Genomic DNA, 17,807 nt, shown 5'->3' with positions numbered 1-17,807 from the left:
GGTGGAAACCGTGGGGGTGGGACGAGAAGATACAGAGAAGGTTAGAGGTCTACAGCTATCGGTCTCGGATATCGGGGGGACGGGAGACAGAGTGGGGAGGGGGGAGAGAGGGAGAGAGAGAGAGAGAGCGTGATGGTTATGTACGTGTGGAGTGATGTGCAGTTTTTTTCAAGTATGTCTTTATTTTTTATTTTGGCATTAAATTTGCTCGTACTCCATTCCGGTTGGTGTTACCCGGAGTTCCCTATTTTGTAGAGTCGTCGAATCGATTATATATCATGATGCACGTACATACCTTGGCGGTTAAATTGTCTCTTTATACCTGCCGTTTCTAACGATATTGCGGTATCTATGGATATCCATATGTACATGTATTTCTATTTCTATTTCTATATCTATATCTGTATCTGTATGCGTACTTGAGTATAGGTATGCCTTGTTGTTTAGCTATTAACGACCATACCTACGTAACTCCCAATAACGTAAAGGCGGATACGCCAATCCAGAGAATCCCATACTGAGCCACATCCCTAAATCTCCTCCGAATTCCCCTATCTTTCTTGCAATAGGTCCAATCCAATACGTTTGCGCCATACCAATGACAACCCCTGCTACACCTATTAAAAATGCAGCTGTCGCAGCATAACCGTGGGTCAGTACTTCATTATCATCCCATGCTGCCCAATTGTATCGGTGTCTAGTACTTCTGTGTCTTCTTTTCAATTCATGGATACTAGTGTATGCATGTTGTGAACTCTCTTCTTTAGCGCCTCCAATGACTGAATCTCCAGTCAATGATAGCGTATCCCTTGTCTCTCTATCTTCTACTTTTGTACTATCTTCATTTGGGAATTCTTTAGTGTACAATTTTAAATAGTGTCTTCTGAATATTTCATTCTCTTCGAATAATATGATAAAATACATTGAAATCCAATAACCGATCATTGGTAAGAAATTACTCAAAATCGTACTGAAATGGTTACGACCAACTAACGCGCATACTAAATAAACAACAGTACAGCAAATACACCAAATCCAACGTGGAATGCGTGCCAAGTGAACGCTCGATAATTGAATAGAAAATGCAGCTGAATAAGTATTCACAATATTATTAGAAATTAAACTCAAAATTAAAACAACAACACAAAATTTACCAAATCCATTCCATCTCTCAAATCCAGCATGTAATAATCCACCCATTCCATATTTATCATACATATCGTGCCATGGTTTGTATGTAGCAGCAACAGTAGCTAACAGCATACCTAATACACTCACAAATAAAGTAGGCAAAAATATACCAAGGAATGTAAGTAAAAATACTTGATAATTAGGAGCATCTTCTGGGAATAGAATATAATAATCTGCAGCAATCGACCCCCATGTAGAAGTAACTGAATAACATAATGAAAAGAAACTTAACCAATTACCTTTGATTGTACTACGATCAACCTCACTGTTGTCGATATCATTTAACATATAGAACTTATCACTGGCACTGATATATAATAGTAAGAAGCATGTAAGAACAGGTACTGCAAAATATGTTTCAACCTTTAAAACTTGTTTAATACCAAATGTCGCAACTAAAAATGAACATATTGTAACTATGACGACGCCGATCCATAATGGAACTTTATCATTTGAAATAGATGCTAACATTTCACCTCCAACAACTGAATTGACAACAGACCAACCCATGACACCTGTAATTGCAGCTAATGCAACAAATTTCACAAACCACCATCCAAATAAAAATCTAGCTGTAACCATCTGTCTACATCCAGATTGTGGACCCATAATCGAACAATACGCAGCTACTAAGCAACCTATAAACATTGAAATCAAACCAGATATCAATGACTGCTTTAATGTCAATTCAAAAAGTAGTGGACCTAGTAGGAATGTTGACATTGAAGATAACCCACCTGTGGCACTTAACCATAAACCAGAAACATGTAAAAGTTGTCTTCCACGACTACCTCTTTCATCAGGCGAAACTCTATCGATACCATTAGATTCGACACCTAAAGAATCTAACTTATTCGATAGTTTGGTTATAGTTTTGAAGAATCTGCTATTAGTAAATCCATCATCATTTTCATTTGGGCTAGCAGTAGCTGATTGTTCAATAGTTACTTCTTGTACTTCAGTTTCCACTTTTTTTTCCAAGGATATAAACCCATTGGCTTCTGAGGATGATTCTATCCCCATAGATTTCTCAAACTGTTCCATTACCTAGATACCTTCTATTGATCCGTTTAGTTTCTTTGTTATTTCTAAATTATGTAAGTCGATATACTTAGTCAATCGCTCAGTACTCAATTCGCTAGATCTTAGCAACTTTCTTTCACCTTAATGTATAAAACTGTGTCCATAGTTGTTTCTGTTAACTAGATATGGCATTAAATGCCTTTCGAATCTCGACCATTGGTCTTTATTATTCATGACTCATGTAGATTGCAACTAATTTTTGATATTTTCAAATCCCAACTATTCCATTCTTCATGAGATGAGATGCTGCGCTTAGCCGTTGCCAAAGCTGGAAAAAAAAGAAGATATTAGATCCAGTGTCATAGTAATAAAGCCATTATGAATTGATTAGTTATTGTAACCATGGTACTAGTATAAAAACGTTGACATAATAACTTAAATGACATTTATTTATTCTATTTAACTAGTAGGTAGTTGGTTATATATCTTAATATATGAATCTGGTTTATTATTGATATTAGTTAATTGGTAAATTGGCAGATTGGCAAATTTATTGACTGGAACTACACAATGCGAGAATATGACGTGAAATTTTGGTCTAATGAAATATTAAAGATGTTTGAAAGGGCATTATCACAGCTTTGAGAAAATACATCTTTGGTACTACTACCTATATGTGGAGTAATGGTGGTCAAGCGATCGTCAATTAAAATATCATTATCGATAGTAGGTTCATTGTAGAAAACATCAACACCTAAATGTCTAATAATCCCTTCGTTAATAGCATTCTTTACAGCACTCAGTTCAAGGATATTACCTCTACCTATGTTGACCAGAATTAGTTCGCCAGCTTTACAGTGTGATAAGAATTTCTCATTAATCAAATGATGAGTTTCTGGTGTGCCTGGTAATGAAATGACAATGGAATGGAACATATCTAATTTTTCCAATAATGTGTCGTTGAAGGGATGATAAGTCCAGTTTGGATACATTTGTGTAATCTCTATATCCTCAGTTCTCTTGGAATAGTGAACTTCCATTCCTAACCCATGATCAATCTTGTACGCAATTTGTTTCCCAATTGAACCTAAACCAAGGATCAAACATTTCTTACCTCTTGGTGATTCAGTATATAAAGTGCTATTTCTATTTATCATTTGTCCTAACTCATGACCAAATGCGTAACCTGGCTTCCCACAAGTGTTACTTCTAGCGGTTAGAGTATCCTTGGATTCTCTAGTCACTCTTTGTTGATACGAGAATTTTCTGAAACCCTCTAATAGGTGCCACATAACACAGTCAGCGACATCGTTACCTACTAATCCTTTCTTGAAATCCTTTACAATGGTATTTTCATCTATTTCATCATCTTGATAATTGAACAATTTGATACCATGATCTTTCAATGCTTCTAAATCAATACCATTATAGCCACGAGAACATAACACGATACATTTCAATGTATGTTTTGGAAAGTGTGGATGTTCTAAAAGTGATCTAGTCAACCCTCCAATTGGTGAAAATGCTGGATAGCCACCGTAAATGGCAACTATATTATCACCATTATGATTCTTTAGGAATTCCAGAAAATTGTCGATAGTGTTTAAAGTGTAATTGATGATATTAAACTTCGAAGAAAATTCAGGAGATTTTAAAATAGAAGAAGACTCATTGGGAGTAGCTATGAATAGAATTGATTCCTTTTTTGATGACATTGTTCACACTTGGTTTACTTCTATAAATTTATTTGATAAACACTATGATCTAAAGCATTAGCTTTTTTTTTTTAGTATCTTTATCTCGCTTCTAATCTTACTACTGCACAACAATCAGTATCGGTCGTTAAAAGAACTTGAATAAGTATCGTTCGTTAAATGGTGACCAAAACTACTAATCTATCAAATGGCGCCATTATAATTGAAAGAGCAAAAGTGAATATATTTATTTGGAGGAGTGAAAATGTATTGATAGCATTGATTATATGATTGTGTTTAATTTTTGTTTGTGAAGTCTTCTTGTAAATGGGGAGAAGGGGAGGGAGGGAGGAAAAAGATTCTATAGGGATGAGAAATGTAGGATGTTTATCAAAATATTTTAAATTTCTATTTTATTAATTAGTTTAGACAAATGCTATAATGAGTTGGTTAGAGGGAAGATATTTCATTTGTGAATTCCATGAATTCTTGTGGGATTTCGTATTCACTTCTTATTTGTTGTGGATCAATGAAGTATTTTTTATTTAAATATGATATTAACAATTCGATATTGTCAGTAATTAAATTTAACTTATTATTTTGTTTAACCAACTCGGTTTTTCTTTCTTGGTAAGTAAATTTATCCCATTTGACATTTGATAGATTTTTATATTTTTCTTGTAAAATTTTCAATTCTTCATCCAACTGTCGTTTATTTGATAATTGTTCGACTCTATTGTAAGATTTTCCATTTGCGATAAAAGTGGGAGATCTATCATTTGCTAAGGTTTGCTTCAATTGGGATTCTATATCTTTAATGGAGTTCGATTTAGAGTCGATATCAGACTGTATTTTATTACAGGAATCGAACATTTTTCTGACTATTTGGTTCTTGAAGCACCAATAAATATTAGTACTGCCACATTTTTCTACAGAAATAACACCATCTTCATCGATCATCTGCTGAGTTAGATCTTTTACAATCATTGGAGAGACACCAGCACATTTTTTTGGAATTATTTTCTCCAATTCCTTCATGTTATAGTAGGAGTAGTCATCTTGAAAGAATTTCAAGATATTCTTTTTTTTGTCTTCTAGTGAAACACCTTGTCTCTTTGGCGGCTAATTGTAAACAACAAAATGTTTGGTCCAGCAAGGTGACCCCATTAGTTATAGACATTCAGATACATTCAATTTATAGTTATAAATATTTATATGTGTATATTTTTTTTTAATTTTCCAGTCCGCTTTGGCGCTTCCCCAAGAAAACAATAAAAGGGTACTAATGTGAAGGGTCTGAAGATAAAAAGTATGAATATCAAATATACGGTTATAAATATAAATATAACTATAACTATAACTATAAAAGAGTGAATGAGAATGTGAATGTGTATAAGGGACTTGCCGATGAGTGGTTAGTATATTATTGTTAAAGTAGTATATCACGATGGGTGACGAGTTCATAAGCAGCTGAGACATACCATAATAAATGTGTGTGTGTGTGTGAGTTTTTAGTATTGTTGAATTGGGAATACAGAAATACAGATACATATAGAGAGAGATAATAGCAATAAGAGAAATAATAAAGGAATGACAAAACGAATGTTCTTTATTTTACCATTTGTTTAAATATGGCTCTGAATGAACTAAATGTTAAAAAACAGAGAGGGTATAGTAACAATCAATAACAATACCATAAGATACCTCCAACAACAACAATCTACAAGATCGTTGTCACAAACTACGACAAACAGAAGAGAGTGTGTGTAGATGGAGAAACCACAAGGTTTACCCCATTTTTTACTCCAACTAAAGCAAGGGCCAGTCCAGCATAGTTCACCATATATTAGATTAGATTAGATTAGATTAGAGATTTGGGATTACTCCAACTGCAACTGCAACTGCTTATCATTCGAGATGAGATTGGCTGTCTCTCTGTGTCTGACGGCACTTTCAATGTAGGTGGAGATGTTGCAACAGATACAGATACAGATACAGATACAGATACAAATACAGACACATATAGAAAAGCTGTGTCAAAGTGTCAGAGTGTCAGACTGCCGTGTGCAATGAGTCAGAACTACCGCTACCGTCCCGTCCCCCCCATCCATCGGAAATCGAGGTGACGAAAAGCAAAAGCAAAAGCAAAAGAAAAAGAAAAAGAAAAAGAAAAACAGCACGGTTCTATTTTTTCTTTGGGTTGCGTCTTTCCAGGTATGGATGGCCCTTTTGTAGGGAGCTGTGTGGTCTTGTGACATTGCTAGTCAACATCGATCGATATTGGGGGCATCAAGAAATTGAACTGGCCGTTCGTTCCTCATTACGAATTTCGAATTCGAAATTGAGTTTTTGATTTTGATTTTGATTTTGATTTTGATTTCGATTTCGAATGCTGTGCTGTGCTGTTTCTCGTGGCCGTTAATTAAGAAACTAGCTCTCACTCTCTCACTCTCACTCTCCCACGCTCAAGATCACATATACCCCTCTGGGCTCTCTTCTCCTGGTCATTTTCTCCCGTTCCACTTCATTTCGTTTTCACAAGGAAAAGGAAAAGGAAAAGGAAAGGTTATTAATTCATATGAACTTCTTTAAATTCTGAATTATAATATAACAATTTTAATAAAATTGAAAGTGATACTAATATTAATATTAAGAAAAATTTCTCTCTCTCTCTGGACAATCTGAGTCTCACACAACTGAAAAATTCAAGATTTATCACACAAAGGAGAAACTAACAGTGTTTGACCTACCATCAAATAGACAGATCAAAGCGACTTTTCATTTTTAAAATAATTCAACTCAACCTGAAATAAAAAAACATAATAAAGGAACAACGCTGAATTGAACTATCCTATCCTAACCTAAGCTAAATTAGAAACAAAAATTTAAAACACTATGGGTAAACACTCTTCTGGTCCAAGTAGTACTCAGATTGAGTTAACTGAAATTATCAATCTACCTGAAAATAATAACAAATGTGGTGAATGTGGTAGCACTCATCCAACTTGGTGTTCAGTCAATTTAGGGATATTTCTTTGTGGTAGATGTGCTTCTGTTCATAGAAAAATTCTAGGCAATAGAGATGATATGGCTTTCTCTAGTATAAAATCAGTTTCAATAGATAGATGGACTTCAAGAGATTTGGATACCTTGTCGAGAAGTGGTGGTAATAAAGGTAATCAACATTTTTGGAACCCGAAAAGAACCCCCTTCCCATTCGATGGGGATGATGATAAATCGAAAGTTGAAGAATTTATTAGAGATAAATATATCATAGGGAGTTTCAAATACGACGAGATTCGTCCTGAAGATTTCGGCTCCATCGATGATTATGATACAGGACGTGACATTGACAGATTCGACTCAAGAGATAGAGATAGAGATAGAGATAGAGATAGAGATAGAGATAGAGATAGAGGGTATGGAAGAAGTAGAAGCAGCGGTGGTAGAGACAGAAGAGCTAGAAGTGGAAGTCTAGGTTTAAGAAGAAGTCACAATAGTAGGGATGGTGGTTACGACAGTGGAGATTATCAATATGGCGGGGAACCTTCAAAATTAACAGGAAGAAAAGCAAGGGATTTCGAATTGAGCAGATACTCAAGGGAATTAAATAGGTTAAGAGAAATGGGATTTAACGATATTGACAACAATGCAGAGGCCATGTCTTTGGCGAATGGTGATATCAGCAGAGCAATTACGATTTTAGACAAAAACAATAATGGTAGTAGTAATAGCTATAGCAATAGCAATAATATTGCAAAAACAAATACAAAAGCTCCTGTTCCATCATTACCAAGAAGACCTACAGGAACTAGCGGGCCAAAGGCTGCTGTTTTTGATGGTGGCGATGATTTTATGACTGCTGCTTTTACTGGTGCTACAAGCATTTCGACTCAGGCGACACCTGCAGTATTTGATGGTACTGTCCAACAATACATCGATCCCGCCACTGGTGTGATATACGTTGACCAACAACAATATATGATGGCGATGGGACAAGGACAAGGACAAGGACAACCACAAGCACAAGTACAAGAAGCTCAACTATTAGCACAACAACAGCAGCTGCAACAGCAGGCTGCGATGCAACAAGCTGCGATGCAACAGGCTGCGATGCAACAAGCTTACATGGGCCAGCAGATGCAGCCACAGCAACCGTTGGTCGACAAGAATGCTATAATGGGACTATACAATAGGCCAGATTTATATACTAGTCCGGTTGAACTCAAGGAAGATCATCCGCAGTATCAACAAATACTTCAGATGCAACAACAACAGCAGCTTGCACAACAACAACAACAACAACAACAACAACAACAACAACAACAACAACAGCAGCAGCAGCAACAACAGTTTGCTCAACAACAACAGTTTGCTCAGCAACAGCAATTTGGACAGCAACAAATGTATCCAAACTATTACATGCAATAGACATCTGTTATTTTGGTGTACGACAGACATATATACATATACATACATATATCTATCTATATATCTCCATTTGTAGTTATATTGGTGTATTTAAGAACAATATGAAAGTGGTTCAAAGAACATTCCCATTCCATTCTGCCCTCGTATACATCCTATTCTATTTAGCCGCTGAGCCACGCCCTGGTGTTAAAATTTGTATTGCTGTGTGTGTATGTTTGTGTGTATATTTGTCCTCGCCACAGTACCATGTCGTTCAATGGCACATAGTTGCTTCCTTCCCCTTCCCCTTCCCCACGTCCTTTTTCTTCGATTTGGAAACGTACACGCCGTCTGTCTGCGGACCCCAACCCACACACCGCCACCATTAGCGCTTTTGCAGCAGAAAATTAACAAACCCGTGCGCACATACGTTCGAGTTTGTATGAGAGGCAAGGACCCTTTCCCAACGAGTGTGCCTGCCTGTCCGTTCTTTGTCGCATCCGACAGTAACTAACACAAATGGGGCAACAAAAACTGATCAAAGTATGACTCTTTTGAGGGTTCGAAACTAAACAACTTCATTAAGGGTCCTTTATTATGAGTATTCATACCATGTCAAGTCAGGTCATGCTCCCTTGAGTGAGGCTGTTCTGTTCTATCCTATCCTATCCTGTGTTGTGTTGAAGTATATATATGCCATGCAACGCTGTGTCACACCATACTGTTCCTTACACCGAATGACTTTTGGAATTAGAAAGAAGTAGTTTTTCTGTTTGGCGGCAACTAACTTGCATGCAACAAATGGCGCGACATCCGTATATATAGACACCCGGTCATTACTAAATTTAGTGCTATTTCTTCCAATCAAAAGAATATGAGGTTTATCAAGTTTATCTAACCAGGTTAACCTGTTAATAGATTACCCAGGCCAGACTTTCTTACAAGAGGGGAAACAAATCGGCTAATTCAACCTAATGCGATGGGATGGGAAACCAAGGTTATCATGTCAGCAACCAGATGACTGTTTATTCGCTTGTTTGTATGTTTGATAACTTCTTGATTTTTGGCATTTCTAGTCTAGCTGTCTTATAGTATAATAATGAACCCCATCTTCCTTTGATTCCCCGCCTCCCAGTCCAATCCAATCCAGTCCAGTCCAGTCCAGTCCCTCTTGTAATTTATATAAATAGGGAGATGTGAGGAAAGGAAACTTTTAATTTTTTTCCCTCCTTTCTCTACTTCATTAGCCTGCTTGATGTTTGATTTCTAATCTTTATCTTTATCTTTATCTTTATCCGTATCCTTATCCCTCCCTGTTCTTGCTCTTGTTCTTATTATCACCGTTACTGGTTTAATATCATCAACGATTCGGTACATGCATATGTGCATATACTAAACATACATTACTAAGAAACAAACAAGCAAGTAAGGAGACAGAACAAACTTGATACTTTCAATAAGATCGTATTATATCTATTTATATTTGTATACCATTACTGTTTATTACTATTATTACTATATATATATATATATATAAGCAGATTAAAGATAAATAGGTCATATCGTATAGTCACCGTCAGATCATACTTTATTGCATCTGGTATTCTGACTAATACCATCTGTAAGAGTAAGAGTAACAACCACAACAACTGTTGCAACCCCAACTACTACTGTGTGATTACACAATAAAGTACTTTTCTATTGCCATAGTTCAATATAAAAGTGAAAAATAAAAATATATATATAAATCAAGAGATTGATTACAAACAAAAATAATTAATAATCAAAGCTAGACATTTATATTTATATATAAATGTGGTCTAATTTTGTATAGGAATAAAATAAAACAGAAAATAATTATAACAGCTAATCACTGTATATTTTATTATTAAGCACAGAATAGGTTGCTCTGATTATCAAAATACATCCATAGACCTACAGCAACACCCACGTCCGCATACATAAATACATACATACACACATACATACATACATATGTATGTATATTTGTTGACATCTTCCATAAAACAGATCATCTAGCAACTGCAACTAGATCAACCACTACAACAACACAAAGAGAGGGGCATATACTCACTTGAAAGTGGGTAAAGGCATCTCAGTTTAAATCATTCAAGAGAAAAGAGAACGAGAAATAAAAAATATACATACTTTAAACTAAGCAAATAACTCCCCATTCCGCACACACATATAAGATATACATCACTGTTTGAACTTTATCGATCACAACAAGAGTATTGTAATTTATTATATTTACTGATTTATTTTTTATTTTTACTTTGAAGTATTGTACTTTCTTTAGCATTCAATACTTAAAGGGTTATATTGCAGATAAAACTAAAACGAAAAACAAACAAACAAACAAACAAACAAAGAAAAGAATTTACAATAGGTCAATTTAATTAAAGTAGTAATACCACATCGTATTAGTAATACAAGAGAAGAAATTCTGATATTACAAATATAGAACGGTATCACAGAATTTAGGCTTTAAAAAGTTTTACATTTAATTAGAGAGAATAGATCAAAAATCAAAGATTATAATAGTAAAAATCCATTACAAAATCATACATATAATAAACAGATATAATTATATTAGTATTGTCCCTTAAACTCAAATGATTATTTCAGGGAAATACGTTATAGAGAAAGAAATTGGGAAAGGTTCCTTTGCCACAGTGCTGAAAGGTTATATTATAGATGACAATGATAATAATGGTAACGATACTAATAACGAGGATGTCGAGGTTAATGATGATAAAAGAAAATATACTACAAGGAACCAAATTGCTGTAAAAGCAGTACCTAGATCAAAATTGAAAAATAAGAAATTATTAGAAAACTTAGAAGTTGAAATTGCAATTTTGAAAAAAATTAAACATCCTCATATTGTAAGATTAATCGAATGTGAAAGAACTTCAACTGATTTTTATTTAATAATGGAATACTGTGCTCTGGGCGATTTAACATTTCTAATTAAAAAAAGACAAGAAATAATGGAAAATCATCCTTTGTTAAAATCAGTTTTCAAAAGATTCCCACCACCATCAAAAAATCATAATGGTTTACATCGTGCATTCATTTTAAATTATTTACAACAATTATCGTCATCTTTAAAATTTCTAAGGTCAAAAAATTTGGTTCATAGAGATATTAAACCCCAAAATTTATTATTAGCTACACCTTTTGTTGATTACCATGATTCAAAATCATTCCATGATTTAGGTTATGTAGGAATTTCAAGTTTACCCATATTGAAAATTGCAGATTTTGGATTTGCAAGGTTCTTGCCAAATACTTCAATGGCAGAAACACTTTGTGGTTCACCATTATATATGGCACCTGAAATATTGAATTATCAAAAATATAATGCAAAGGCAGATTTATGGTCTGTTGGTACAGTACTATATGAAATGTGTTATGGCAAACCACCTTTTAAAGCTTCTAACCATTTAGAACTATACAAAAAGATTAAAAAGGCTAATAATACTATTTCATATTCCAATGATTGTGAAATCGAAGATGATTTAAAAGACTTAATCAATGCTTTATTAACTTTCGATCCAAATAAAAGAATAGGTTTCCAAGAATTTTTTGATAATAAATTAGTGATTGAAGATTTATCAAAATACGAAGTTGCTAATGAAGTTTATTCTGAATTAGAATTAAAATCAAAGAGTGTTTTAGAATCAAATATGTTTATTTCAGAATACTTACCTTCTGAAAAGAAAAAAGATGATACAGATAATATGATAATTTCAAATCTTTCCACAAATGATAGAATAAATAATATTACAATTTTTTCGAACATCTTACCTACGGTTAATGAAAACGAAAATGATAAAACTAATGATAATTCTACCACTAATTACAACAATAATGATAACGAAAACAATGATAATAATAATACTAATCACAATTATAATAATGATAAAGTTAATAACAAGTCTAATGATAATAATGAAAAAAGTGATATTAATAGGAGCAATAGTAATTATAAACAGCATAGTACAAAGCAAACAACTAATGAATTAATTCCCAATACAAATACTATTACTACCAACATTAATGACAATTCGAATTCAGAAATGAATAGCCAGAGTGCTAGAATGATGCAGAAATCAAAAAATTATAAATCGTTAAGGAATAATAAATTAAGAAATAGTAAAAACGATATTATTAATAACTCAAATTCGGATTTAATTCTAGAGAAAGAATATGTAGTGGTAGAAAAAAAAAGTGTAGAAGTCAACACTCTTGCCGATGAAATGGCACAGATAGGGCAAATTAATAATTTAAATTACAAGGTACCTTATCCTAGCCGTTCACCAACTTTAGCTGGGAATGTCCTACAAAATAATGAATCACTCCAGCATTATCAACCGTTTAGTGTCAAAAGTCCAAGAACATCTCTATCAAGCAATGGAAGTGGAAATTCACGTCGTGCATCACTTGTTGACAGACGTTTATCCATCTCTTCTTTGAACCCATCCAATGCATTATCCAGAGCTTTGGGTGTTGCATCAACAAAATTATTTGGTTCTAATGTCCTTCCAAATCAAAATGCTGGTGTCGGTAATGCCAATAATATAAACACTTCAATGCCTTTATTAAATCCTCAAGTATTCCAAGATCTAACGGAAAATATATTGCTAAGAGTCGATCAATTACAAGGTAAGGATCGAATTAATATCGACTCAAATTCTATAGTGCAAATTTTAGAGTCATTAGCTGCAAAAGCGTTTGTTGTACATTCATTTGCCGAGGTTAAATTTTCTCAAACGATACCTCTAAAGTCATTATCAACCTCCACTGTTAACCGTCCAGCCAACGACAGACGTTTGAATGATCGAGGATGTGCAATTGAAGAGGATGATAATATTCAGACGGAAACCTATGATACTTACATCCCTTCATTAAAGGGAAGATCGTTGTCATCATTATCCCAAACGAGTATTTGCTCCCAAGACTTACCTCATGGAGAATTATATCAATTATCAAAGGAAGCGATTATTTTATACATGAAAACACTATCAATATTGGCAACAGCAATGCAAATTACATCTAATTGGTGGTATCAATCTAATGAAAAGAATTGTTCTCTAAGACTAAACTTATTAGTCCAATGGATCAGAGATAAGTTTAATGAATGCTTAGAGAGAGCGGATTTTTTAAGAATACAAATACTTGAATTAGAAGAATGTGAAAATAAATCAAACGAGTTGAATTCAGACCATACAGATGTCGAAACTTCCGGTGTAAATGAGACTGTCCATAATAATGATAATGACGCAAATGAAGAAGACCAGATTTATGTTGAGAAATTACTTTACGACAGAGCATTGGAAATCTCAAGAACAGCTGCTAAATTAGAGATTCAAGGCGATCACCTTAATAATTGTGAACTTGCATATGCGACATCCTTGTGGATGCTAGAAATTTTGTTAGATGATAGAATTGAAGATGATAATTTCAACGAGTTCTCTAGCAAGAATTCTGCAGTGTTAGATGATCAAGATAGAGAAATTATTAAAAAGTATATCGATAGCATTGCGAACAGATTAAAGGCTCTTAGAGAAAAAATTAGTCAAGGAGGTAGTTGATTGATCATTTTGGTTCAAAATTATTTTTCTTATCAATACATGGTTTAATGATGATATAATTGCATTTTCGGTTTTCTTAGTCATTCTTTAATGTTATGATTTTTTAATTTATTGATTTTTTAGTAATACGAAAGCTCATTAAGATGAACATAAACAGTTTGAACTTAAATTTATTCTAGATTTTAATATAAAGCTTAGTTAATGTCTTTTGTATGAAATTTCCATACATTGTATAATGATAATATTAATGGTAATAATACTTTATTTCAATCCACCTTGGTGAAAACTCAAAAATCATATGATTTTGTCTTTTTATCGATAAGTAGTCATTAGGATTATTCTATTAAAATTCTCTATATATGTATGTACGTTACAAACTGCATTGCTTTAAATGCCAATTAGATAACAAATTTTGCTGTCATTTACAAGAAATCATACGAAGAAATGTCTGTAACATTAGAATTGTTTTCGCATTTTAAAGCTCTAATTTTCATCAGTAACTCTTGGACTGGATGCCTGCCCCGATTTCAATGGTAATGTCCTGGTTCCAATTTTTGCAGGCGATTTTAAGGCATCTTGGAGAATTTCTTGATAATTTTTTTCCGCCTTGAATCCTGTACTTCCAGAATTATCTACAGACAGTTCGATAACAGAAGTTTCAATAGTTGGTCGAGGTGAACCCCCATTTATATGGAATGCCTTTGCATTAGCTATAGAAGTCTGATTGTATTTCACAGTGCTTGCGGATGATATATCATGTTCCATGGGCTGAGAAGAATCCTGAAAAGATTGCATTGATCTAAGAACATTTAATGGAACGTCTTCCATATCGGATTCATTACTTGTCAAAGTATCGCAAGGTTCATAATTGGCGCGAACAAATGTTGCTGTACTAGCTTTATTCACAGTATTTGGATGCGAAAAACTATTTCTACTGTCATATGTGAATTGTGAAGAAGCACTATTAATACTAACCCCTCTTCTGTGAGAACCATTACCGACATTTAAAACAAGCTCATCTTCATCTGAACTTTCTTCTTCAACTGTATTGGTGTCATTTCTTAATGGTAATACGTTTGGTACTCTCAAATCACCTAAATCCCTTAGAGATAAAACACTACCATTTTCGGTATCGATACCAAATTCAAACGGCAACGATTCTGTATTACTCATATCGGACTCACTTCTTTCTTTTGAATAACACGAATCTTCAGTCTCAGATGAATCTCCCGATTGACTACTTGAGTCTTCATCTTGCCCATTAAAATTACTGAAAAAATTTCCTCTCTTAATTTTGAAATTTTGTAATTTTTCCTTTGAATCTTGGAATCTTTCATAAAATGATTTAATAGGAGAAACTTTATCCACCATATCCTTTCCTGAAGGATTTACCGCTGCAGAACTATTTTTGTTTGCTATGTCCTTTTTGCCGGCAGTTTTTCTTGTTTGCTCAGGAAAATTATTTGGGACATTTCCACTAATTTTTCTTTGATAGGAAAATTTCTCAGGATTTGATAATCCAATCCCTGAACCTTTGAAATTTCTGTTATTGCTACTAAAGATAGCACTGTCCCTTGGAATACGATCACTAGTAGTCGAAGGCATGCTTAAACTAGCAAAGTTTAATTGAGAAGAAGATCCACGAAGTGCATCGTTCCTTCTTTGCAATTGAACTAAACTGACAAATGTAGGGGGTGCTACAATACTAGGGGATTTCGTTAAATTCGAATCCATCGAATGTTGAGTTGGTTCCATTCCAACTTTAGTCATTGCATAATTATCGATATAAAAACTGTCAAGTGAGGCAAACGAAGAATTGATTGGTAAATTAACAATTGTACCTGGATTATGTTTATCATCAAATCTCTGCAACTCTCTTTCAAATAGTTGCTTCTCTGTAAGTTCATTATTTGTATCGTCAAAATTATTGTCATGATAGTCATTATTTAAATTGTAGTCATTATTAGGTGTTGTCATCAAATCTCTGTTTGTTGAATCACTATTAGCAGAATATTTTGAATTTAGGTCTGCGGTATTGACATCGCTACTATTATTGCTTAATTCACTACCGCTTTGGGTTATATTTTGAAATATTTCATTATCCGTATTTTGTATAAATCCTTGTACTGCATGTCTTAAATCATGTTTGGAAATCGAAATCTGCTTGGTATCCTTGTTTTGATCCGATTGAAATATTTCTTTTTCTAACAATTTTGATGCTCTATAACTTTCATCATTAGTTCCAATGTGATCAAAATCCCAGCAAACAAAATCGTGTTTCTTTATTTCTTTAATTGAAATTCTTTTTGCTGGACTCTTTGTTAATAGTTTCTTTATCAAATCTATAGCACTATTATACTCTTCTTCGCATGATACATTGGAAATATTATTCTCTTGTATATATTTAAATGGAGGAAATGTAACAGGGTCATTAACAATCTTTTCGAATAATTCAAGTTCAAAATTCGAGATAAAAGGTAGCATACCGTACAATAAACAGTATAAAGAAACACCTATGGCCCATATATCAATCATAAAAGATATACAAGAGCCCTTAAACAATTCATTTTTGTTTAAATTATATTTGGTAATTGCTTCATTGCCCAAACAAATTTCTGGTGCAAAAAATGCAGGCGTACCAGCTGTTTTAGCCAATTCTACTTCATCCACACTTTCGGAAGAACCATTACTGCTACTTCCAGAGGCAGCCATTGAAACCCCAAAATCCGATATTTTCACTGTACCATCCTCTGAAAATAAAAGATTAGCTGGTTTGATATCTCTGTGAATAATCTCTTGATAATGTAAATATCCATACCCAAGTATGACACCTCTTAAATTTTCTCTTGATCTTTGAATGTTAATAATGGAGGACCTCTAGCTTCAGTCTCAAGCTGATCTCCTGGACACCATTTAACTTCACCTTTTGCACAATATTCTAATACCAAGTATATTTTTTTGGATTCTAGATCATCTAAAACCTCAATTAGTTTAACGACATGTTTGTTGTGACATTTTTTCATTATTGCTATTTCACGTTTAATTTTATTATCATTAAGATCATTAGATAATTTTTTAAACTTAAACAATTTTTTTTGTTTTTTTTCATGTCTATCAACAATTTTAATAGCCACTAATGTGTTTGTTATAATGTCTTTAGCTAATTTCACTTTACCATGTTGCCCTCTTCCCAATTCTGATATAATCTCATAAGTATTCAATACTTTTCTCTTTGACACAGGATCGTATTTCAATGATATTCGATTCGTTTCCTTAACCTTTATTTGTGATATGCTTTGGGTAGCATTTATATGTTCTTGATGCTGAGGATGATTTATTTGTCTAATTTGCTGCCTTTCTAATAACATTGTCAATGATTCAATTGATGAAGAAGATACAGAAAGGTGTTCAATAGTTTCTTCTGGCGTCGACGGTACCAATGAATTTGATTTATTAGTAGTAGAAATTGCAGTGGTATTTGTTGTACACGTAGTATTCGTATTGGTAGTAGTTTCAGTGGTGTTTGTATTACATGATGTTGTGAAATCTAATGGTTCCATTGAAGATCGTGGACTCTGATGAATTGAGCCAGATAACTCCAACCGTAGATTGGTAGGTATATCAACTTCTTCAAACTCTGGTTTATTTGACATAATGTAAATTCTTATAAAAACACAAATAATTTAAGAATTCTTTCTAATACTTTAACTATTGGAAATCCAGAAACCCAGAACAATAGGGTGAAAAGAAGGAAAAAAAAAAGAAGAGATAAAAAAATGGGGGAAAAGTGAACCTAGATCTTGTTGTATCAAAATGTATAATAGATAATAATTATCGGCAGATAACTTTCTGCTTACTACCAAAAAAT

At 33.6% G+C, this 17,807-nt stretch overlaps 5 protein-coding genes and 1 further gene across 5 annotated transcripts, besides 2 other annotated features; 2 read left to right on the top strand and 4 right to left on the bottom strand.

Moving 5' to 3' along the window:
• Nucleotides 1-450: 450 nt before the first annotated feature.
• On the bottom strand, nucleotides 451-2,235 carry TPN1 (Tpn1p; the record flags this gene model as incomplete). The annotated part of the gene is made up of 1 exon (XM_001645618.1): nucleotides 451-2,235. One exon carries the CDS (start codon nucleotides 2,233-2,235, stop codon nucleotides 451-453), a length of 1,785 nt encoding a protein of 594 aa, XP_001645668.1.
• A 542-nt stretch (nucleotides 2,236-2,777) lies between these two features.
• Kpol_541p52 (putative hydroxyacid dehydrogenase) lies at nucleotides 2,778-3,929 on the bottom strand (the record flags this gene model as incomplete). The annotated part of the gene is made up of 1 exon (XM_001645617.1): nucleotides 2,778-3,929. The coding sequence occupies one exon, from the start codon at nucleotides 3,927-3,929 to the stop codon at nucleotides 2,778-2,780; it is 1,152 nt and encodes a 383-aa protein (XP_001645667.1).
• A 429-nt stretch (nucleotides 3,930-4,358) lies between these two features.
• MND1 (Mnd1p) lies at nucleotides 4,359-4,946 on the bottom strand (the record flags this gene model as incomplete). The annotated part of the gene is made up of 1 exon (XM_001645616.1): nucleotides 4,359-4,946. One exon carries the CDS (start codon nucleotides 4,944-4,946, stop codon nucleotides 4,359-4,361), a length of 588 nt encoding a protein of 195 aa, XP_001645666.1.
• Nucleotides 4,947-6,803: 1,857 nt separating this feature from the next.
• On the top strand, nucleotides 6,804-8,339 carry GTS1 (Gts1p; the record flags this gene model as incomplete). The annotated part of the gene is made up of 1 exon (XM_001645615.1): nucleotides 6,804-8,339. The coding sequence occupies one exon, from the start codon at nucleotides 6,804-6,806 to the stop codon at nucleotides 8,337-8,339; it is 1,536 nt and encodes a 511-aa protein (XP_001645665.1).
• Nucleotides 8,340-10,954: 2,615 nt separating this feature from the next.
• On the top strand, nucleotides 10,955-13,939 carry ATG1 (serine/threonine protein kinase ATG1; the record flags this gene model as incomplete). Its single annotated transcript, XM_001645614.1, has 1 exon — nucleotides 10,955-13,939. The coding sequence occupies one exon, from the start codon at nucleotides 10,955-10,957 to the stop codon at nucleotides 13,937-13,939; it is 2,985 nt and encodes a 994-aa protein (XP_001645664.1).
• Nucleotides 13,940-14,422: 483 nt separating this feature from the next.
• Nucleotides 14,423-16,774: a sequence feature (similar to hypothetical protein; correction of possible frameshift sequencing error~similar to Saccharomyces cerevisiae SAK1 (YER129W) and TOS3 (YGL179C)).
• Nucleotides 14,423-17,592, bottom strand: Kpol_541p48 (the record flags this gene model as incomplete).
• Nucleotides 16,777-17,592: a sequence feature (similar to hypothetical protein; correction of possible frameshift sequencing error~similar to Saccharomyces cerevisiae SAK1 (YER129W) and TOS3 (YGL179C)).
• Nucleotides 17,593-17,807: the final 215 nt, after the last annotated feature.

Source organism: Vanderwaltozyma polyspora, genomic scaffold (assembly GCF_000150035.1).
Source record: "Vanderwaltozyma polyspora DSM 70294 KpolScaffold541 genomic scaffold, whole genome shotgun sequence".
In the NCBI taxonomy this organism is placed as follows: Eukaryota; Fungi; Ascomycota; class Saccharomycetes; order Saccharomycetales; family Saccharomycetaceae; genus Vanderwaltozyma; species Vanderwaltozyma polyspora.
This window is presented reverse-complemented; position numbering and strand designations above follow the sequence as displayed.